The 23,778-nt window shown below is 35.5% G+C and overlaps 1 protein-coding gene across 3 annotated transcripts in view; it reads right to left on the reverse strand.

The window, feature by feature from the left end:
• DICER1 (dicer 1, ribonuclease III) overlaps positions 1 to 23,778 on the reverse strand; it is a 63,284-nt gene that overhangs the window by 35,087 nt on the left and 4,419 nt on the right. For 2 of the 3 annotated variants that reach the window (XM_027673908.1, XM_027673906.1), the window contains exons 2-8: positions 10,595 to 10,660; positions 9,594 to 9,694; positions 5,241 to 5,393; positions 2,939 to 3,131; positions 1,877 to 2,039; positions 1,334 to 1,464; positions 115 to 249 (exon numbers count right to left, since the gene is read on the reverse strand). In XM_027673908.1, the coding sequence (XP_027529709.1) occupies positions 115 to 249; positions 1,334 to 1,464; positions 1,877 to 2,039; positions 2,939 to 3,082 (573 nt within the window). In that variant the 5' untranslated portion in view covers positions 3,083 to 3,131; positions 5,241 to 5,393; positions 9,594 to 9,694; positions 10,595 to 10,660. The remainder of the gene's footprint in view (positions 1 to 114; positions 250 to 1,333; positions 1,465 to 1,876; positions 2,040 to 2,938; positions 3,132 to 5,240; positions 5,394 to 9,593; positions 9,695 to 10,594; positions 10,661 to 23,778) is intronic. The other variant, XM_027673907.1, reaches the window with a different exon arrangement.

The following is a 23,778-nucleotide window of genomic DNA, read 5'->3' on the forward strand; positions in this document are numbered from 1 at the left end:
TAATATTTTTCCTTGGTAGAAACAGTTGCCTTAAATGGTTCCCAATTCCCCAGCCCTCCCACCGACTTCTCCTTCTCAAGCAAGTATTAAAACATTCAAGCAATGGAAGCCCACCTTCATAATTTCACGGTATGGATGATCCTGGATTGCAAGATGGCACTCATCAAACACCAGAAGATTAATATTTGACAGGGATAAATACTCATTTCTCAGAACAGTCAAAGCAACATGACATGTCATAACCAGAACCTAGATTGAAAGGAAAAAAACATGTGTCAGTACGAGAAAAGTATCTTAGACGAAGGTGAAGGAGGAAAGCCTTCGGCAGGTCTTGTTAGACAACATTAGCAAATATCAACCCCTGCTCATCTACCTACACCAGGTAAGGACAAAAGAGAATGAAACATTCTCTATAGGAGAGATTAATCTGTCTGAAGGGGTTTGTATATATAGATAAAGATTATATATATATTCACATGCCTAGAAAAAAACCAATACAACAGACAATATCAACATCAGCAGCCAGACTACACAGAACAAATATCATTAAATTCATAAGTTAGTGTCCCTTATGTGTCCCATCATCATGTCTCTGGTAAGAATGATAGTTCTTCATAAGTCTCCAACCATTTGCAGCTGTAACAAAACCAGGATGTTATCACAATTCTTCTAAAAGAAAAACTTATTTCTTGTACACTGACACAGATAAAAATCTTGATAAAATTATGCACTAGTTTTACACTAACTTTGAACTCCACTTTCTCCTGTCAGAGTTACTCAGACATATTTCATACACCACTATTAACTGCCAGAGAGAAAAATCCAGAAATTAGAAATATTTGCATTCCTGCAAGATATGTAGGTCACCTTAAAAAAAAAAAAAGAAAAAAAGAACCGCCAAGGAAATTGTTACATTAAAGCTAATGAATTTCCATCTATAAAGACAAGTATACAGAAATAGTGCACTTAAAAAAGCAGTAACAAAATGTCAATGTTCTGCGTCCCCAGAAAACATTCAATTTTATCATATATTTAACCTAATATTTAACAAAATTTTAATGGCATTTAAGGTATAACATGCATACTCCAAATATCTTCTTTAATCATCATCATGAACTACAAGTCCAGGAGACTGAAAACAAAAGACTAAAAGGACAGCTTTTTAAAAGCAACCTCATAACACCTACATGTTTTGTCTCATAATTAATACAAAAATAATACCAATATGCTGCATTTCTTTTAGAAAAAACTGAACATATAATTGGAAGAAATCAATTCTGACCCAGCCTAACCCACTGTACATTTAGCTTATAGTTTATACTTAATACATTACCTGATGCTTAGAGAATTCCTGACTCCACTTCTCTTTTGTCCATGATTCAGTTATCTCTAAACTTGAATACTCTCCCACTTTAAGGTCTGAATGTGTCCTGACAGCTGACACTTGTTGAGCAACTTGATTTGCTTAAGAAAAAAAAATAAATCTCATTCACATAAAGGTCTTTCCATACATTGGTTTTCAAGATGTGTGTCATATTACCTAGCACCATGTTTTATAGCGGGATCTTTAGCTTAGACTAATGTTAAACCAGGTCTACATGGCAACTGCCTTTATGCAAAACCACATCAAGGAAACAGATAGGTAACTAAATTGCACTTCAGATTCAATGTCTTAATTTTAAAATAGCAAACAAAACATGTAATATACATTAAAAGTTTATATCAAAGAGATTATAAACAAAAGATTAAAGGTATCACATCCTGGCTGTTGAAAGAATTTATGCAAAATTTTCTCCCAGCTTTGCTATCAAACAACATCTGTTCCAGAATATTCCATGGAAATACTAGCAGTGTGTTTAGGAACTTTTTGTCTTACCAGAGTTGACCAAGAACACAGTTCTTTTTCCATTTTTGTTGAAATCTCCCCTGATCTGATAGGACAGCTCTTTAGTGAGTAGTACTGCAATAAAAGTCTTCCCTGAGCCAGTGTTTAAGCAGACTATTGTATTATGATCCAAAGCTGCTTCAAGCAGTTCAACCTAGGTTTAAAAAATAATAATGTCCTTACTTGCAGCAATGCAGTGAAAAAGCTGACAAAAAATAACACAAGTGATAAATAAACTATAGACAAGTCAATAGTATCTCGATCTTGAGATCTTTACACTGCCACAGAATTAACATTTCTCTTTCATAACAATGTACTGTTACAATCTTTAAAAAATATTAACACACTATATATAGTCCAGTTTCTAAATCTAAAATCCTTCAGTGCCACAATTTGTTCTCAGGTAGCTTTCTAACTATATCTTTTTAATAGATGATTCTGCTACTAGATACATTGTGTGAAGAAGCTACAGCTTTTCAATCTAATTGCATATACCAATACAGCCAAATAAGTAAGTACACTAGCTCAAGGTGATTGAAGCTCCTCAGTAATACTAACAAAATGCCGGCTTTTGGGCACCCCTGCAGTGAAACTCTAGAACTCAGAAACAGTTTATCTTAAAGTGAAAAACAAGGTAACCTGAAGAGGTTTCTGACTTTACAGAGTTGCTTTGACCTGTCTGTAAACCAAAAATCAAAATTTACTACATAGAAGACATAAGATAGGGGGAAGGAGACATGATGTGTGCATACAGTTGAGAGTCACAGTTTACTCTATTTGTCCATAACGGCGTTCTGCAGAGAGCAGGAGAATACTCAGCTTAAATGTTGTTCTGCTCATTAAAGAAAACTGAGAAGAGGGAATGGGAATATAACAAATGTAGAGTGAAGTCAAACTAAAGAATTAACTCCCAACACATGGAGTTGAGAGAGACATGCTTAGGCAGTGTGCAACACTGCACAGTTTCCACCTGCTCTGGCTCTTTTTCCATTAAATTAATGGATTTAATTGTACTTTTTTCTAATATTACTCTATTAGTACTATCACTAGTACCTGATATTTTCTTGGCGTGTAAATGTTATCATGAATTGCTTCTTGTTGCCATGGTAGTCCAAAAAATGGACCCATTGGGGAGGAAGCAGGGGTCATGAGCTGCAGTCCCGCCATGCTGAGGGATTGCAAAGCAGGGCTTTTCATTCATTCATCCAGTGTTTCTTTCATTGCATTTTTGTTCCAGCACAGCCTACTATGAGAAGAAAAAGAAGCAGCATTAGATACAGTTGCAACCCCAAAAAAGAATAGAAAATTTATTTTAAGAAAAAGACATTACTTGATTTTACTAACCGAAGTTGTTCTTCTCATATGATTTTCAGCAGAAAACACTGATTTTAAGTTTACAGGCACTCTTCCACTTGAAGATGTGTGTTTAACAAAGTACCACAGAAATTCAAAAGTAGCTGTACTTTACAGGGCAAAGTTCATTCCAGGCATTTGGATTTACACACATACATTTTAATATAAAGTTCCATTTATGTTCTCACAATCTCATTTAAAATATCTTGAAGAAAAAATTTTGAAAAGTAAAGCTGTCTTAGCTTTACTTCAGGAAAGAAAAACATTGATTTTTTACAGCATAGGCATAAGTATCAGATTTTCCATTTTTCTTTCCAATCAAAAAGTCCCTGTGACCAGTTAAAGCCTTTACATGCACGCAAACACTAATTTTATTCTAACTGGCAGGAAAAGAACAGAAACTACACAAGAACTTCAGTATTTCAAATCAACACATTCTGATAAGGTTATCTTTTTAAGGAACTGGCAGAAGCATTATAAATAATTGCTGATGACTCCGATAAGGACTAATGGAGACCTGGATCCATATCAGGTTAACCACCAATTTCCTGAAAGATACTCTAATTGATAAACAAACAAAGCATTCAGAACTTCATGGCAATTATGCACTGGAAAACACTTTCCTACTAAGGCTATGAAGTCGTCATCACCAGAGGGGCTTAAAAACATTTGCTACTTGTTAGGAATGATCAAGGTAAAAAGCAAGAGATAGTTTTGTCTCGTTTCTTTCCAAAGTGTCATAGAAAGCCCAGAAGGACACTGTGGTTAAGCTGAATTAACATTATACATCAAGTTTCATTATAAAGAATTATTTATCTTTTGAAAACAAACATTCAGTAGCAAAAGCTACTTACTGAAAAAGGTAAATGTAACTTCTTAGGGGTTTTTTTTCAGTTGCTTTGGAATCAATCTCCAAACTCATGCAAACCTTTTCATTTACTTTTTCAGTCCTGTAACCTAAGCTACCATTTCAGTCTGAATATTTCATATTACCTAAACAGATAAAATCAATCAATATGATATTGCTTTATTTAGCTGCAAACAGAAAACAACACAGCCTACGCACATCATAAAATAAGTAATATGTCATTTATTCATTTCAGTTGTAATACAAAAAAAAGACTCCTGCAGATTTTCAGATTGTTTCTATACATTTCAAAAAATGCATACATGCGCACACAGGTTCTGTTCTAACAATTCACCGAGTAACTTTATAGAGTGTTCTAATCTGGCACAACTAAAGATGTTCCGGTTCATTCCCTCTTTGGAACTAGTGGTTTCATGGCTGTTCCTCCACTGGGACTCCAAAGTTCTGGGTCATGGGAGACAACAGGCAGGACAGATACATTATCACAGAAGAGTTTATTTGTTATATGGTTTCATGTAGCAATCTGATCATCCCTGACATTCTGATCTACTGAGCATTCTCACACCAAGTGTACTTGATGTTAATCAATGTGTGACTGATCAGTTTAAATCAGTCACGTGGCAAGGACAGTAGCATGACACACAATCTTCCTCAGCCACTAGTAGAAAGCACTGAGAAATTCTGGGCACTGCTAACCTTTAGTGAAGCTTTTGTATGAATTGACAGGTTAGGTGCATGAGAGCAGGGAAGAAGGGAGAAAATGTAGGGAAAGGTGTGTCATCTCCAACACCTCCTTCTCCAAGCTTATAGACAAAGCTCTCCTTTAATATATCCAGCTTCTCTTTTCATATTCCAATGAGTTTAGCACTAGTTGATAACACATTCAAAAAAATCCTTAGAATCACAGAATGGTTTGGGTTGGAAGGGAACTTTAAGATCATCTAGTACCAACCCCTCTCTTGTGCTTACCATGATTACAATATTTCATTGAAATGGTCTCAAGCATGCTTCTCTACTTACATACAGCAACTTGTGAAAAAAACCCTAATGTTTGATTTGTTTAAAAAGAGGCCTCATCAGTGATCATAATAATTTCTAGAAGGGACCAGAGGAAAAAAAAAAAAACCAACAAACCTTTTCCATAGTAAAAGCTGAAGCTGTTTCCTCAATCATTCTTCTATGTAAGCCCAGTCACTTCAGTTTTATAAATCACTTTAGATGAGCAGCACCTCTTCTTTGTTTACTGTTCCACCTATGTTGTGTTTCTTTTTCAAATGGTAACTACAACTTTGAGAACATATAAAACAGCTCTATAACATCACCAGGAGGGAATTAAGAGAAGAAAACCAACCTTATTTTGAAAGGCTGCTAATAAAAAACAACATAGGATCCAATATGACAAATAATTCTATCTCCTTTGCTACACATTTCATAACAGTGATACCAGGTTAGCTACCCTGCTGCAAGAAGCAAGGGAATTTAGACTTACCTACAGTTTCAGCTTGATCTGGAAAAGCTGTGAAACAACATATACTCTAAACTACAATTTTGGTTTCTGTGTACCTTCATGAAAGACCTGCCCCAAAGTACAGTCATGTCACTGAGATCAAAAAGCATTCTCAAAAAAACTTTTGAAGTGCAAAGGAAGAAGTATATGCACATTTTTAACTTGAAAAGTACACACAACCAAAGCAGCATTGCGTGCCACTGTAACCATAGCAGAGTTGAGCTCGCATGAGGCTGAACACACTTGAAATATCATATAGTGGGAGGGAATTTGAGCTAATTCAGGTAAAGAGAAAAAGTTATCCTCCCTAAACCATCACTGTTACTTTCTGCTGTAATAAAGTTTCCTGCTCCTGGCCTTCATTTCTATGATTTGTATTGGAAGTATATAAGATCTGACAAGATCAATGTCAACATTATTATGGGAGTAAGCCAATAATTGTATCATTCTAAGTTTCTATTTCAATAGCAAGGAAAAATATCAAGTTCTTCAATAAAAGAAAAATACTACAGGACCATCTACAAATAAAAAGCAAAAAAACACATCTACTTGAAGAACAGATTTTAAATTGAAAACATCTGAGATGTAAGTACATGTGTTCCGAATCTGTGGACAGAAACCGACTGAACATGAGCTAACTGAAACTAGCTAACAGTGAGGCAGAAAAAAAAACCAAACTAGTCCTGCTCAGCCAGCTTTGAGTAATAAATATACTTGCTATGATGTTCCATCTTTGTCCACTACATTATTTTGAAAATTAATAGAATAAGAAACTGTAAGAACTTGCTGAAGCTGAATTTGGAGGGAGAAACACCTGAAACAAATCTTGCTTCCTGGGGCTTTAGACTAGTTATAGGAGCTTTAGACAGTTACAGAAGCTTGATAAGGCAGCAGAGTGCCCCAGCTTATCTGTTCTACTAAAATAACAGTGAAAAGTCCAGCTTTACGACCATCAATCTTGACAGTTTTAAGAGCAGAATTAACAACCTGATGTCCTTACTTTAATGCACATTTATGTGAACAGATAGTGAACTGCAAAGCTAGAACTAACCCCTTTAAAGAACTTTATTTCAGGAGGGTTCAAGGTTGGGAATGAACAGTCAATAACATGTAACAGCAGTTTCTTCCAGCCTTCAATAATTCTAGAACTGTATGTGTAGGTTTTTCAGCCACGTGACTGTATCCAAGTTGAAGCCATCCTTGGTGCACAAAAAATTCAAGGTTTGCTGCACTAAGGAATACAAGCCACACCAGCCAGGGCTCTCACTTGGAATAAGACATCCTGGATCTAGTTCTGCTCAGAGGACAGTTTAAAACATTTATGGAATGACACTGAAGTAGACAGAGAAGAGACCAGAGTCGCAGGGATGCATCTTTCAAGTTTTTACCACCATTTGCATGCATAGTTTGTGTTATATTCATACCAAGTTAAGAACTTCCTACTGCCATATGCAACGTATTTAATTTGCTTTCTACACTGATTCATTAATTTGTGCCCAATATAATTCTCATGACACAGAAATTATTTCCAATGCTTTAGGTTTTCATCTTTTCCAGGAATGTCTAAATTATTCTCTAAAAACACTCTCAGCATCAGCCAAAAAAGCCTCAAGAGGTAAAAATAATTCACTTATTCTAAAGGAAATAAACCCACAACTATAAAAAAAATTAATAGAATCATATTCTCTTATATGAACATCTAAAAAGTCTGAAAGCAGTTTCTTAAGAGCAATTTCTACATTCAAGTGCTACGTGAAACATTAACTTGCTGAATTTTCTAACAAATGGAATTCTTACTTGGGTAAGGGAGAACCAAGTAGAAAGAAAAATGCAAAATATTACAAATATAAAATACATAGTACAAAATTAATGTAAATGTTCGATTACAAAATGTAAATAATGTCACTGAGTGTGTTCCACATCAACTTACACTGTAAGAAGTCAGTGGCAAGAATTGTTTTTGCCCAGGTGAGGGTGAACATGCAGATTTCTACGCTGTCTGGTTTTTAAACCTCCTTTTAAAAGTACGCTTTTTAAAAGGATTTGACTTTTGCTGTGATATTCCAAAAACATTACAAAAGTATATTTTTTGAACATTACACCTGTCATTTCAGTTCTCTTATGAGAACTTAGAAATCCCAAACCAAAATCCCCCAGTTTTATTTGGAAAAAAAAAGCCCAAAACTCAAACATCAAATAACTGTCAAATAATATTATTCAATAAGATGAACCAGAAATTTCTTACATTATGCTGTCCTTAACACAGAAAACAGCTGTAGAAAACACTCCTTATCTCTTATCCTTCAAAGATCTTTATCATGTGCATCATCTGACAGCAATTTTTATACTTGGTCTTAGAATATTCTTAAATGAAAAAAAAAAAGTATTTCAGATTTATTCCCTATCAAGAAGGACAAACAAAGCTCAAATGTAAGCATTCTTATAAGGACCATCTTCCCTGGTTTCACTACCTCAATCATCAATATTCATTGTGAAAGTTTATTTTGAACTAGAAGAATTTTATTTGTTCTATTTTTCTGGTACAGAACTGTCTAACAACACAAGCAGAACACTGGCCTCTAATAGCCTACCCAAGGCATACCAAAGCAGTAAAGTCTGCTTTCTGATGTTCAGGAAAGTTTCATTAAAGTGCTTATTAATAAAGATTACACTGAGGCTCTACATTTGGATGAGCTGCTTCTGAAGCATTTCTACAAGCAATACAACAGTTAACAGCTGGAATTCCTGGCACGCTCCTCCTAAACGCCTGTTTACAGGAGAGAAACGGAATATAACATGACACTTTGCAGACTCAGAAAACTGCACAACCCCTTAAGTCCTTCATCTAGTGTTCAGTCACCAGTATGACCAAACCTGGATTTGATGCAAAAGCCCAATAAACACTTTCTGTTGCAATTAGTCTGGCTCTACCAACAAGACACTGTTCACACAACAGTTGTGCTGCTACACTGGAACAGTCTCTATGGCAAAAGAATTACAAGAATTACAGCACTATTTATCAGCATAACACACACGGGCTGGAGGGCATTTACCAGTAAAGCAGTGCAAAGGGAAAACAAAAATCAGGGCCGTAGTGACACCAGTGCATGAGGCATTGAGAATAAACATTTTCCTTTAAAGAATACAGACATGCAGCCAGATTCTGGAACAAACTTTCATTTTTTAAAACACTGCGTACAAAGCCCTGTGCAACAATCCTAACTATGCAGTTGCCTAATCAGTGGTGTTGAACCAGTGCAGACTCCTCTTCTTTTGCCTCCTTAACACAGAGGACAAAACATAAAACATGAACTAAAACATGAGTAAAGTACCTAAAACATGAGGCAAAGTGAGGAATAGCTAGAACAAGAAACTAGATACATTTCTGTCTACCCTACATTTTCAAACCACAGGTCCATTTTTCTGCTGTGTAGCTTTAATTGGAAAGCCTCTTTTCATATTTTTGACAAATTCATAATTCTAACTGAAGCATACTTTTGAAACTAAGACATTAACAATTTGTCATTTCCTTTCCTCACCATCTCCCTTCTATCTCCTACTGAGAACAACATATAAATCCAATTATAACTCTAACCTTTTGTATCACCCCTCTTCTCACCCTTTTTTTTTTTTTAAGTGATTGTATTCACCAACACAACCATGTTGGAATATAAAATCCATAAGAAATACTTAAACACCCAGACATCTTTTTAAAAAACTGAACAGATTTCTAATCATATTCAGCTTCAGAAGAAATATCACAGCATGTGTTTCATGACAAACACCTTTATCTATGCTACTGGATAAAATAAAGTAGCTACTTTCATTATTCTTTCCAAGGAAATTCACAGTAAATTTCTGTAACCTCACACAGAAGTTACGTTACTCTATGGTTCTGAAGTAGCTTTAAACATAAAAGAGAACAGAGTGCAGTGATACATCAAAACCTGCTTCTTCCACACTACAAAGCACAGTCTTACCGTTTTAATTTCCGCAGTCTCTGTGTTTATGCTTCCTGAACTGCATTTTGACATCATGATATCAGCTTGTAGATTAATCACATAATTTGCAAGCTTCGGCTCTTAAAAACAACAACAACAAAGAACTATGAACTATAAAAATTATTTGAAAAGGGAACTACAACAGCAGGGTTAATTGTGGTAATTCAGTTGTTTACAAACATTTAAATGTATTGAGCCTACACTACAACTGGCTGACAGAAATGAACTATTTAAGTTCACCTTGAACATGAATTGTTTTAGTTTACTATTAAAAACTAAAATTTAAAAAAGGGTGATATAGAAGATAATTTTTGGTAGCTTAAATGTGCATGTACTTCCCCAATCCTATTTACAGGTTACTACTATTAATAACAGGTTCATGTGAGAAATACAGTAGTAGAGTCTTCAATATAATTTTACTATAGTCTGTAAAATTGTACTGCTTTTTCCATGCACATGCACTTTGATTTCACTTGAGCTAAACATTAAAAAAATTAAATCAGAATTCAAACTTCTTTAAATTATTTCAATTTGTAGCTGCAAGTAGTACAGCCAACTCAGGAAAAAGTAACAACCATTTCTTCCTATTACATTAGCATGTGTTTATTTAGTAAAAGTAAAAATCTTGTGCATTTAAGATAGTGATTTAGACATAAAACTCTGAAAGACAGTCATTCATGACAATGAATTTCTAGATACATTAGTCAAATATATTTTTACATGTAATATAAAAATATAACTTAAAGCAAAAATACCATATATATGCAGATCCAAAGTGTTCTTAAAAATCTAAAATAAAAAACTTATGCAATATATACACCTAAAAGTATGAGTTTCCCTAGACCTGAAGAGAAAATTTTTAAATCAATACTGAAAACTTTAATGCAAAATGGACCTTGATGAAAATTTCTACTCCAATCAGTTCCACAAAGTTAACAAGGAGGACACTCCCAAGATTACTTCAATATGTTCATTTTTACCTCAAATGCTGATGCTGAGCTTTTCCAGAGTCTCCAAGGCTGTAATTTCGTTTCACCCTAGGTAACCTAAAAGGCAATATAAAGAGAGCATTTTAACATGAACCGCCATAAAAATCAATTGTGCCATGTGGTAGTCTGCTTTCTTGCATTTTAATATTTAGCTCTGTAGCAAGAGCACATGGTCCTTCAAAATCTAATTATCATATGTCCTTTTCTGGCTAGGGATACAGACAGTGTCTGAAAGATCAGCCTTAAGTGCTCAGGAGATATTTGCATGCTTTGTTTTATCTGCTAAAGTAATTGCTAGCTGAGGCCAAACAGATTTACAGCTTTCCTCCCCTGTGCTCCCCCTACATATTTCACCCAACACAGTAAAGAAATCTACAAGAAAATTATCATTCAACACATTTAAAAGAAAATTCTGAATAAAGTATGTTTTTCCAGAAAACAAAATACACAGTTATTGTTTTATTTTACAACAAGAATACAAAAGGAGTGCAGCACAGAAAATCTGATGAATACTGCATTCATGTATAAAATAGACCTACAAAAATTTTATTCCCAGGGCTACATTTTAAATTCTTGTTTGCAGCATACATAAATATATCCTTTTTTCATGACAAAATACAGCAAATTGCTGCTAGGATGCAGTAAGTAGAACTTAGATTTATTATAACATGTTCCTGTTACGCCTAGGTTATTCATTTATTCACTGCCTCTAAACATGAACGAAAATATGTATTCCATTCAACCAGAAAATAACCTAATAACAGAAAACTGTCACATCCACGGTAAAAATACAGAAATATACTCCACACTATGTATATTTGCAAGAAAAGCTAAAAGGAACAATATAGCATTTGGCTACCCCGACATAAAGCAAACACGAACAGCAAAAAAGGTTCAACCCTTGCCAGTAAAGCCAATGCCATGTGTGGCTTCACAGAGCAAATTTACTTTACTGCCTAATCGCAGATGGCAAACACAAAGCACCCAGATCAGTAGGTAAGATCTGGAAAACCAAAACGTATGTAATTCTCCACCAACCCAAACCGCTTCCTTTGGCACATCAAAGCCGAGAGCCAGAAGACCGCGGCTTTAATCAATCGATCGGCAGGCAGGAATTACAGTGGGCCCTTTGAATGCCAACCTAAAACCAGACAGGCCGCATTCCTGAGATGCAGTCAAGGTCTAGTACAAAACAGCGAGCGTGTATCGCATTAGCATCTAAATGGCCTTGGTGCACCCGCTCAGACAAAGCCTGGTGCGGTGTGGCCGATCCTTCCCGCTGCCGGCCGCGGGCACCTGCCGCCAGGATGGCCCTGGGGACAGCGGCACAGCCCGGGGCTGCCCAGCACTGAACATCCCACACGCTGGAGCCCCAGCCGGCAAGGCTGTTTTTACCACATTAAAAAAAAAAATTTATATAAAAAATTTTGCTCTGTAGTGTCCGGGCATCTTGTTAAAAACAAGCAAAAGGGACAAAAAGGAAAAATGAATTACATAATTACATTTTAGAAACTTAATATTTAGCAATGTCAATGTATTCTATCAAACAGCAATGTTACCCTTCTTTTTTTAATGTTACATTTTCTTTTAAGAGCTCAACATTCACATATTTTTTCAACGAGTAGAACGTGAGAGTTCCAAGATAACAAGCTACTTGGATAGTCTAACTCCAGGACATACCACAAACACAACAAATACTCAAAGAAAAAAGCACCAACATGAAAAAAAAAATCGGTTCCTATAAAGACATCAAGAGAAACATCCAGGAAGTGACACAGCAGGTACTTCTGCAAATCTCCAGCACTCTAAAAATCTGCAAGCAAACCACGAGTTACTTCTGCAAACCTCAGCCAAGAGCTTCAAGTATCTTGGCTATTTGCTACTGAAACACTTGCTAATGCAAAAACCAAGTATCCGAATATACCAGAGGATACAGACAAATCAACGGGTTTTATTTTTATTTCATGGGTTTGGAATTCAGCACTTGAAAATAATCACATTCATATGATGTCCAACTTGCTATCAAAAAAGGATGACTAAAATTTAGAGTAAAAGACCTGCTGTCCCGCTATAAGCAACTGATTGAATCTGAAACACAGAGCATCAAAGTTCTTGCGCTTGAATATCCAATTCTCTCCATCAATTAAATCATTACTTAAACTGTTAACAACTTGAAAATGAAGTTATCTTGCAAGAAGTTCTATGCAATTGGGCTCTTAAGCTCTCAATAGAGCTATGATAAAGTGAATAATCTCCATACAAATACAAATGAATTCCAGCATGAACCCAAGTCCTGCATTATCCAAAGGGGGTAAGGTAAAAACTGCCATTATGACTGGGAGGAAAAAGTCCTTGTGGGCTGGCATCCTATCTCTCTATAATTACAGCTGGACGCAGATGCTGGAGGCAGGGAAGACTATAAAACAGGACTTATCCTTCTCTTCCATGTGTTATTCCAGCAACTTCACATTTCAATCGTTTTTCTTTGGTTTATTGTGATCCAAACAATTAAGTTAGTCAGAAACAACAGTACAAACTTCTTTCTGCCTCAGATTAACTCCAAAACAAAATACCCTCAGCATCCAAGGAACTAAGCCTTCTCCATACAAGCCAGGTAAAAAAAATTACACTCAAGGCACACACTTCTCTAAATGAAAAAAAAAACAAAAACAAAAACAACTGAGTTATACAAGCACTCTGAAACACATTTATTAGATTTAAACTTATTAGAATTAAATTATGCCACATATTTAATTCGAGTTTTTTCAAGCCACTGCATAGAAAAATCACAGGTAAATTTATAGATTCTAATCTATAGGTACTATCATACCAGTATCACAAGTAGGGATAAGTGATCATATCCATGCATTTCTTTATCATTTGGTACTTTACCTGGGTACCAAATTATTTACTTGTGATGATTTACTTTATTTAAAGGTTATATTCAAGCCTTTTAGGCACCTATGTCTTTCGACGGGAAGGCAATTAAGCAGACATTAGGGCAGGGATTTCTCTCTTCCCCAATTTGGGGGCAAGCTGTGAGGCAAGTACAGTTCCAAAGCACTAATTATTCTTGCTTAGGATAAGTAAAAGCAGCAGCTGTCCCCTGAATATAACCCCATGTGGAGACTTCAATCCCATTATTTGCATAAACATAAACCCTTTCTCTCCATGTGGCCAAAAGTCGAGCTCCCCATATTCAACAGCTCTGTTATCTCTATGCCACAACATCCAAAATTACTAAGTGTTCTACACTACAAGAGGCTTTCTCTGAAGTCAGTAATTGTATGATGCAACACCAACAGATATTTGGATTTTAAATAAAGCTCTAAAACATCCACCAACTCTAAAATGAGAGTTCGAATCTCCTGTAGTTGGTCATAATATCAAGTTAAGTATCACCCAAGAACCAGTGTACAAATTCCAGCCTTAGATCACTCCAAAAAAGTGTTCCTTATTAACTGTGCAAACTAACTCTTCCTAGTGCAACCTTAAAATGCACAAGTATTATATATTAGTTAGCACATTATTTATTCCACATTTTAAGCTTTGTAGTTTTTAATGTCTTCCTAAAAAGGAAATACTTCTCAGCAATTACACTACTAGTCTTCACATGTTCTTACTCTGCAAAAAACTTGTGGAATTTTCTTTTATGTGAAGCTGGGATGAAGTCAATATTAAGTTCATAAAAATATGTAGCATAAAGAAACTATTTTTGCTCACAAATTCAGAAGACATTCAAAGCTCCACCAATACTACAGAATCCAATCTCCAGAGAGAGAACACCAGAAGGGAGAAAAAAACCCCACAACAAACAAAAACCATACTTGATTCTTTAATTTTACTGAAGGAAAAAATGTGAATAATTTCTAAGACATTTCCAAAAGGCCCCCGCTTCTGTTTTTTTAATTTTTTTTCTTTTGGAATATGTAAGAATGTCTAAAGGTGAAGATGCTGCCCAGTAAAGTGGTCGACATCAGCCCTAGAGATATTTAACAGATGTGTAGATGTGGCATTTAAGAGACATGGTTTAGTATGGTCTTGGCAGTATTACATTGATGGTTGGATCTTACGGTTCTTTTCCAATCTAAATGCTGTGAAATTTTGTAGTTCTATGAAAATGCTCTGTGGCATACAAACAGTGTTTTGAGGACTTAGAGAAGATGAGCAGAATTTCCCATGATGGCAAGAATGTGCATGATTGTAAAATGATCTGAATTAATTGCAAAATGGAAAAGATACTGTTATTTCCCTCCAGGTAAATACATGCATTTAGAATACAACATGAGCGTTCCTTTACATTTTTTCAGTTAAACAAACTGCAGCAGATCGTATCAATTAACAATTTTAATTTTTTTTAATGCATCAATCTTAATTTTCCAGTATTGTCCAATAAAGCCAAGATTTGTATACTATCTGGGGTTCCAAAGTGGTGAGAAGTCATAAATATTACATTTTATCAGTATAAAGCTTGAAGCCTCACACAGCATTTTCTTGTCACATGTTATCTGTAGCACTGTTGACCTTCCAGAACAATTGACGTGATACTGACACTGAATCAGATATACTCAAGAATTTACTTGGCAAAAAGGTAGTGACGGGAGAGCTGAAGTCCTGATCTAAGATAAAGTGGTAAAAAATAACAGTATGAGATGAGACATACTTGTTTTATGTATTGTCAGTCCTGAAGTAGAGGTAGAAAAAACTGGAATGGTTTGTAAAGATTTGAGGACTTCCTCTTGTGCTGAGTAACTTAAAAGTTTTCATTGATGATAAAAACCTTTATTTTTAACAGATGTCTTAAATGGAAGTCTTAGGTTTAGGAGTAAATATGGAGTCATGACTGAATAAAAAAAATAAAAATACTGAAGATCCACAAAACCCAACTGGAACAGCTTCTTCTCCCCAGTATGTGGGGTTATAGGTGTCTAAATATTGACTAAGAAGCTTTATATTTTCAAGCTTTTTTTCCCCTCCTTTGAAAGCCTTTCCCATTCTGATCAACTAGGAAAGGTAGAACAAGGTTGAACAGATAAACCCCTGAACATGTCAGTTGTGAAGTAATTGGTTCAAAAGGGTCCTGTCGCTCCAACACTGCTGCAACTGAGCACCGCTAACCCCTGCAGTGCACAGACCCAAATCAGAAAACAGACCCGTTCCTGATTCATCCAACTCAAACTTCCACAGAAGCAGAGCAAATGCAAGATAAAAAAGGAAAAATTGAGATAAAATAGGTATCCTTGATAGAGTTCTCTCAATGTATATTAATAGGTATCTGTCTATAATGCCAAGTCTACATTACAGTGTTCAGCCCTTTCAGTCCAGTGCAGCATTAGTCCTATTTTCCACATTAGCTCTGCACATTACATTTATTGTGATGGATACTCTTACTATGTGGCTAAAAAACAGTATCCAAGTTGTTCTTCCTTGTGGAACAATAAAACAGCTTGTTTCAGTTTTTGAAGCTTTTCTTGCTACTATGACTTTAAAAAAAACAGGGGGGTAGAGGGGGAGGTAATTTTTTTACCCTTTATTTCTTAGAATGGAGTGAAAGCTATTCCTGCATATATGCAAAAGTATTCCCAGCTATGCAAATGGAAGGATTGTTCCAGACAAAAAAGTTGTGGTTTACTGAATACAGCATTTACTGAATACTCATTTAATGATTATAGAGACAGATTAGAAGGAAAGATAATGAAATTATTGTTAAACAATTACACTTTTTTGTATTATTATCTAAAATTACTCAGGCCTAAGTAATAACTTTCAGGCATTAAATCCCTGAAAGTGGTACAGTTGATGGCTTCGGACACTAGTTTAGGTTCTGGAAGCAATGTAACTAAGTTAATACAGTACCGGACCTGCCAATTATCTCTTCTGTCAAGCACAACTCAGAATTAATATATTCCTATGGTTGTTTCAATTCCAGACCCTGTCTGTATAGCTGGCACAATACTGCATTGAAAAAGACATATGTATCTACGGGACTCTTGTCCAGTCATCAGTCAAAGAGTTACTTCCTTCTGTAATACTAAAATACAGTCCCGTAATTCAATCACTTGTGAACTGCATTTTCAGGGCAGAACACAAACATACAACTTTGAGTAGAAACTTTTTTCTAAAAATAACAGAGTAGATTTTGCTTTATCTGCAATTACCAGCTCCACAAGCACTGGTTATCAAAAAATAGAAAATATGAAGTCAAAGAAAAAATCCTTTTCGTACCATGTTAGTTGTAGTTTGCACAGAAGTTGCCTAACCATCGATCATTATGCCTGGTATCATTTAATAACCAGAAGTATAGCAGTAGACGTTTTACAGGTTGCTTGACTGCAGGAACATTCACTAGCCAACACCAAACAACCATCAGCAAAAACCCTGAGGCATTTTCTTATTTCATTAGTTCTCAGTTTTCAGAAAAAAATGAGGCCAAATTCTGTGAGGCTGACCCGACAGCTGCATCAGCAGAGCCTGACATAGCTCCCCTTTCTGTTGGTGTCCTAAGGTTCTACTCCGGATACACTAAGACCTACCAAAAAAAAAAATAGTGACAGCCTGGCAGGTAACATTCCAACAGAGATGACAGCAGAATGAGACAAGCGGTGGAACATATCTCCACCATTTTGCATCTGGGAAAGTTCAGATTCACACATAATCTTTTGCAGTTCTCACTGTATCGTTCCTCCAGTCTGGGCAGCTCTGTAAACACTTCAGTTCTTTCACTTAACAATGAGTACTGGACTAGGAGTACTTTCTCGGTCTGATTTATCCTCACAGTACCCTGCAGATGACCAATTCCAGGTCAGACTGACTATGTTTCTCCAGAGGTTGATCAAATCCAGACTCTCTGAAGACATCCATGAAGCAGCACAGCACAGAAGTGGAGATCAGGGCCGCTGTAAGGAATACCCAGACAGATATGTTGAATCAGAAGCAGCACTGCCAGCATTTAAGTGACAAAGAACTCGATCTAGTTGTGAAGGAAAGGAGCAAGTTTCTAGAAGCAAACCAGAAAATACATTAATGCGATCTTGGAAAAGCAGAGATACTTCAGATTAAAAAAAAACAAGCCACCTTACTAAAATTTTGTCTTTAGATACCAAATAATTTTGCTTAAGAACAGGGTAATAATCAAGCATTTTAAAATAAATTATTTCACTATTAACATCCCAATACAGCAAATCCAACCAAATCAGAGGCATTAACATCCCAAATTTAATCTTGATTTATATTGGGTAGGCTTACATATTAAGTTGTTGCATAACTACCCTTTCTATCAGTTAGGAACTTATCTTGCTTTTGTAGTTGTCTTTAGAAAACTACATATTGATATCATTTAGGTTGATTCACAACCATCAAATACAGGCATCTGATTAATAAGGAGAACAGCATCACAGCCATTAACATTCAAGTAATCATAGCATTTAGCTTACTAATTGGTATATTCAATTACGTAGAACAATTTTCCCCCTGCATACTACGGTGTATTTGGAAAGAATTTACACCTTAATTCATGCAAACATATCTTACATTTTTCATAATAATAAATAAAAAACTTTAAATTATGCAGAATAAATATTTAAATACAACTGGCTTTCAATTTCATTGACTAATCACTTGCTTCCATCAGCTAATGAGCTGCTTATTTGAGTAGGCATACACAGATGCACTAAGATGCCCAAAGAGGCAGATAATTGATTAGTATGACTTTCACAATTACTTAAGCAGATTACATTCCTAACTTTCAATGGAGATTTCCCTCTTCTTTCTCAGAACTGCGCTCTCAACACTGAACAACAGGAAATCTCTCACTTCTCTTCAATTAATTACTTTAAAATGGCCATTTTCATAATATCATAATTTACAATTCAAGCTACCTCAGCATCTTCCAAATACATACAAAAAATGCTGAAAAAGCATCCATAGGCTGTAAGTCTAGGCCTTTAAGACTTGCAACAGAAAAACAGTTTTGAAATGAAATTTTAAAGGTATATAATTTTTACAAGTTTGACCTTGCTGCACAGATAAGAAGTTAGACAAACTGAGACTAATCAACTAAAGCAATGAAGCTATTTCAAAAAGTACAAGTGTGTTAAACTCTTATGAACAAGCTGTCACTGAGAAGAGTGACCTTATTACTCCTCTTCTAGTAGGATTAAACACATGGCATATGCAGAAGTTTAACATACCATCATTTCATTAGATTGGTATTTCATTTTAGCTTTCTCAAATATGCTTATAAAAATCTGTAGTTGGTTATACAGTCAAAGTAATCACAGAAGAAACACATCTCTGATGCAGACAAAACATAGGAAAGTCACTTTACATTTTATCACTTCCCTTTCATTCTCACTCAGCAGCAAGACAAAATGCTGTATGATAAAGGTTCCCAGGCCTTACTTTAACATGCATTTAATATGGCAAGGTTAAACACCCAAGAGCATCACTCTTCAATCGACACACTGTCTCCTCAACTGTTTCCAGGTAATTTGTGACCACAGCTAGAGTCAGACCATAACAACAAAATGGTAGAAATCACACAGAATAAACTGTTTCTTAGATGAATTAATCTTGCTAATTCACTTTACCATAAAACTTTAGAAATTAAGCTAAACAACAAATACCACAGCCTGAGGGGACACAGTTAAGGGTTTTTTTTCTAGGACGAAATGCCATCTAAAATGTATGTCAAGTTACAGCCCAAGATCCAGCCTATGCTCCTCACAGGCCTAACAGGTAAAAGACTTTACTGTTTTAAGTAGCACCTCCATGATCATGTACCCCCTAATTAGAATGCAAACTTTTAAAGAATATATTTTATATTAAGGTTTGCTGGCTTTATCTTTTCAATTAACCCTCTAGACAGTCACATAATATCAACTGAAAATATTTCTGCATTAAGTATTGGCTACTACTTCATATAAAAATTACACATACAGTCAACCAATATTCTTAGAAGTATGCCTGTAAACTTGACCTTGTAAATATTGTTTATCCTATAAATCCAACAGGAAACAAGAGTTGAGTTTAGCCCATACTTGAAGCGCTCAACTCGTAACATTGCCAAGCACACTGTTTACATTTTGGATATTCTTGACTAAAGATCTAATATAGCCAGTTAAGATATATCACCATTCAATTATATACGATATCAAAAATATATCTAAGATGTATCACCATTTAATTACATGTTTTAACAAAAACAGCGGTCAATTTTCACCACAAAATTGAGTTTAGCCAATGGAAAAAAAAATTCCAAAACCACGGTCTGGAAAATTTGTATAGCCTAAGCCCACATCTAGTTCTACTCTGAAGGCAAACTTATGGGGTGGGGAGAAACATCTCACTCAAGCTGTGGAGAAAAAAAATCAGAAAGTTTTCCTGATTTACAAAGGTAACTTGGCTCTCTCAACTAGTCCAACTTGTTACTTTTTAACTTCCGACATAATTATATAATGACTTCTGCTCTGGATAGTCTGGGATCCTTATGTTTTTATTTCAAAGGAAGGATTACAAATCTCTACCAGGTTGATGGAGAACAAACTCGGGAGTTATTTTGTTTTGATTTGGGTTTTGTTTGGGGGAATGGTGGTTGGTTTTAGGGTTTTGTTTGTTTGTTTTTTTAAAATCAATGATTTCCCCTGCCCTCACTAAAATTAGCTTTTAAAGCTAATCAAATTTTACCCAAGAACTTGAACATATAATTACAAAAAAACCTCATCCCATCACTGTCATAAAAATAGAAAACTGGATAAGGGAAACATTCATTTTTTATGCTATTAGGTATTGATTTGTATCTGATTTTACTACTGTCTTGGAACATATAATAAACTACATTTGAGGAAAAATGGAAAATAAGTCCTAGAATTTTAAGCAGTTTCTTGTACAGATCCCTAATTACGGAGTCACAACTCCAAATTACCACTAGCTAAAAATGAGAGATTTTAAACTAGGCATAACTTCAGATCTGAATTTCCCAAGCTAACACCTACAGTCCAAGTGTTCCATCTTGACTACTACACGACTGTTGTTACCTTTGCTAAGCAGCAGCTTATACCTCAGAATAGTACTCGCTAAAGAAGTGTCATTAAATCCAATTGTATTTTTATTCCACTTTCATAACATAATGTAAGGTTTTTTCCCCCACTTTGGTTCATATCCTAGATTTTTCACAGCTGACTTTCATACACAAAACAACAAGATTACTGTAATAACACACCTGTTTATAACAGAAGCTATTAACAATAAGTGAGAAAGTAGACAGATGAAAAAAACATGAAACAATTATTTCAATTAATAGGTGAGAAAAGTCAGTATTTATAAAGAAACACAAGTGGAAAGTGGTATTTTGGATTAGTTTTCATGAGACTACAGATTCAATCTGATGGCAACCTAGTGCTAGATGAAGCAGCCCCACTGTCACTGCTCCTTCTCTAACAGCTTTGACAATTGCCTGACTCTTTGGGAGAAAACTCATTCAGCGTGCTACAACCAAGTGATTTTTTTTTCCCTTGACCTAGGCAAGTTTTCTGCTGGTACAGCAAGCTGAATTAAGTAGTTGATGGGAATCAGAGGAGTATTAGAGCTGGCATGAGGAGAAAGTTGTCATCCATTTTGACAGCCACTTGACTGCCTACATTACAGAAAACAAGGAAATTGGATTCAACAGGTTTTTGACTGTCATTTAAAATCACACACCAGCTTCTCTTCTCTACTGCCAACTGTTGCTGAATGGTGTTACACTAATGATAATAAACCTAAAACTTTCAAATCCAAAACTTCTGGCTGTGTAGTCCGTAACTATTTGAATGGTGCAAAAGGAAACACGCAGAGACAGCAGACAGCGGTAACAGGATGAACCAATAAAAGGTTTTAACAACTATTAATAGCTGGCAGTCAATGTACACATTAGAAGCATTACTGGCATACAACTCCAAATGCTTGCCAGAAATCAGTACCTGCTTCATCATTATGCCAGTCACTACATTTCCCTAAAATCATCCAATAATTCCTTGCAGACCCTCATACAGTAGGATGGTCAATAGACAGTTTTAATAAATCATCAATTTTGTCACTAAAAACTCATCTTCTATTCAGTTTAGGCAATACAGTCTTGAGAAGACCATTTTCCAGACAATTTAGTATTAGTCAAGGCAGGTTTAACTTCTCCACTTTGACGTAGCAAAGTATTAACTATGCAAAGATTACTATAGGGAAAATTGCTCATCTCCTGGAAGCTGATTGTATGTCTTTCAAAGACCCAGGGAGCTCATAAATGGTTTTGGCATTCTTCCAGTCCTTTTTTCAATTAAATACTTGAAGGCAAAAATGCATTGCCTTCCTAAAACCTACACACTTCCTCCTCCAGAGCTTCATCACCTGTCACTGCTCAAACTCATTCCTATCAAATCCCTCTGTTGATGGTGTAGCCACACTTCTTTAGTGGAAGATTTCACTAACTCATAGTCTTTGTGATTAAACAGGAGACAAATCAACTGATCTATTCAGCATATAAACCTATGGACTTGAACACCTGGGCATACATTTATTTTTTATTTATAATCTTTGAAAGTACACAGACAGCTTCTTATTGCCCTGTCACAGCTTGCTATCTTTCTTTAGTGTCAATGAACCCATGAGGCTGACACTGACAGAGTTCAATATTCTCTAGAAATAATGAAGAAAGGGAAAACTTTCCCCACACACTTTTTTTACAAGTAGCAGAAAATTGTAAGGCAGTGCATGAGACCTTGCTGACAGTAACTGTAGAAATAATGAAAGAGATAGAAAGATAATCCCATGGCTCTCAGTAACATGCTTCTGTCACTTCCCCCTTACAGTCTCTGCCATTCATGCTGACTCTGTTCATTACACTGGTAGAAAATATTCATATTCCAATTTTCTTCTTATTTTGCTTCACGGAAACAGGGAAGACTACGTAGCAAGAAGAATAAATGACAAATACACATACATCTTCCTGGGGACTCAAAGAACATACAGCAGAAACAGAGGTTCAAATGTGGGTTTGTTTGGGGCTTTTTTTGTTTTGTTTTAAGAAGTAGAGTAGTTTTTCATGCTCATTATCCATCTCCAAGAGTAATTTGGTTTCTACAGTCTTGGAGGTCATTGAGACAGCACTATGTCAGACAGCAAGAGCCATGAATTATGATCTTCAGTAACTGGGGGGAGGGGCATGTGATTTTTTCCCCCCCAAAAAATAATTTTTCACAGACCTCACATCACTTCTTAATGACTTTACATAGCAAGTTGCCAATATAGACATTTAACTTTAGTGGAAAGATAGCAAAAGTTTGTGGGTCACTAAAAAAAATTGACTGACCAAAGCTTTAGGATGTATTGTAAGCATTTTCTTTCATGTTATGTCCTCTTCCAAAAACAAAAGCCTACTAGCCATCAACTACAAAGGTATAGCAAGGCAGACAGGTTTGCCTGCTCAGAATACAAAGCTTCAGTGAGGAATTAGAAGTCTTACTTGAGATTGATACCAGACACTAATATCCAGATTAAAGAAAATCAAATATAATCAATGAACATTATGAATTCATAAAACCCCAATTCATAAATCAGCTTAAACATATTTAAATGTTTTAATGTACAGAGGCAAATTATATATAAACATCTAAAAACTGTCTTTTATTTATGCACTTGAAAGTTCAACTCAAAGGGGGTGAAAACAAAGATACCTGAATTAACTTGCCAAAACTCAGTCAGTAAGGTAAATTAGGTCTTCTGAATCCTGGGGAACATCCTAAAACCCCAGATAACCTCTAAAAGTTTTTACTATCAGCTACAAGGCAACTTCACCTTCAGATAGGTAGGCCTTGTTCTTTTCTTCTTGAACAAGAAAATATAGAGCAAAAAACATAATAAAAGGCCAGTAACAGTTGAAAGAAGCTGTAAGAAACCTGATCTAGATAAGAAACAAAGACTCTCTAAACGAAAGAGCAACATGAATTGCAAAGGTAGCCAGCCCAGACATGCTTGCATAGCCAAGTCATGTCAATGGAGTCAAACTTCAAAAATTAACTTCAAAAAGCAAGATGTATTTGCCTCACTTCCTAAGGAAAGGAGATTTATGCACTCAGTAAGTGGGCAGGTCAAAAACTCTAATTCAGTTTTCAAAAATAGAAGATAAAAAAAAATTCAAAATTCTG

Source organism: Neopelma chrysocephalum, unplaced genomic scaffold (assembly GCF_003984885.1).
Source record: "Neopelma chrysocephalum unplaced genomic scaffold, ASM398488v2 Primary Assembly neopelma1_24, whole genome shotgun sequence".
Lineage (NCBI taxonomy): Eukaryota > Metazoa > Chordata > Aves > Passeriformes > Pipridae > Neopelma > Neopelma chrysocephalum.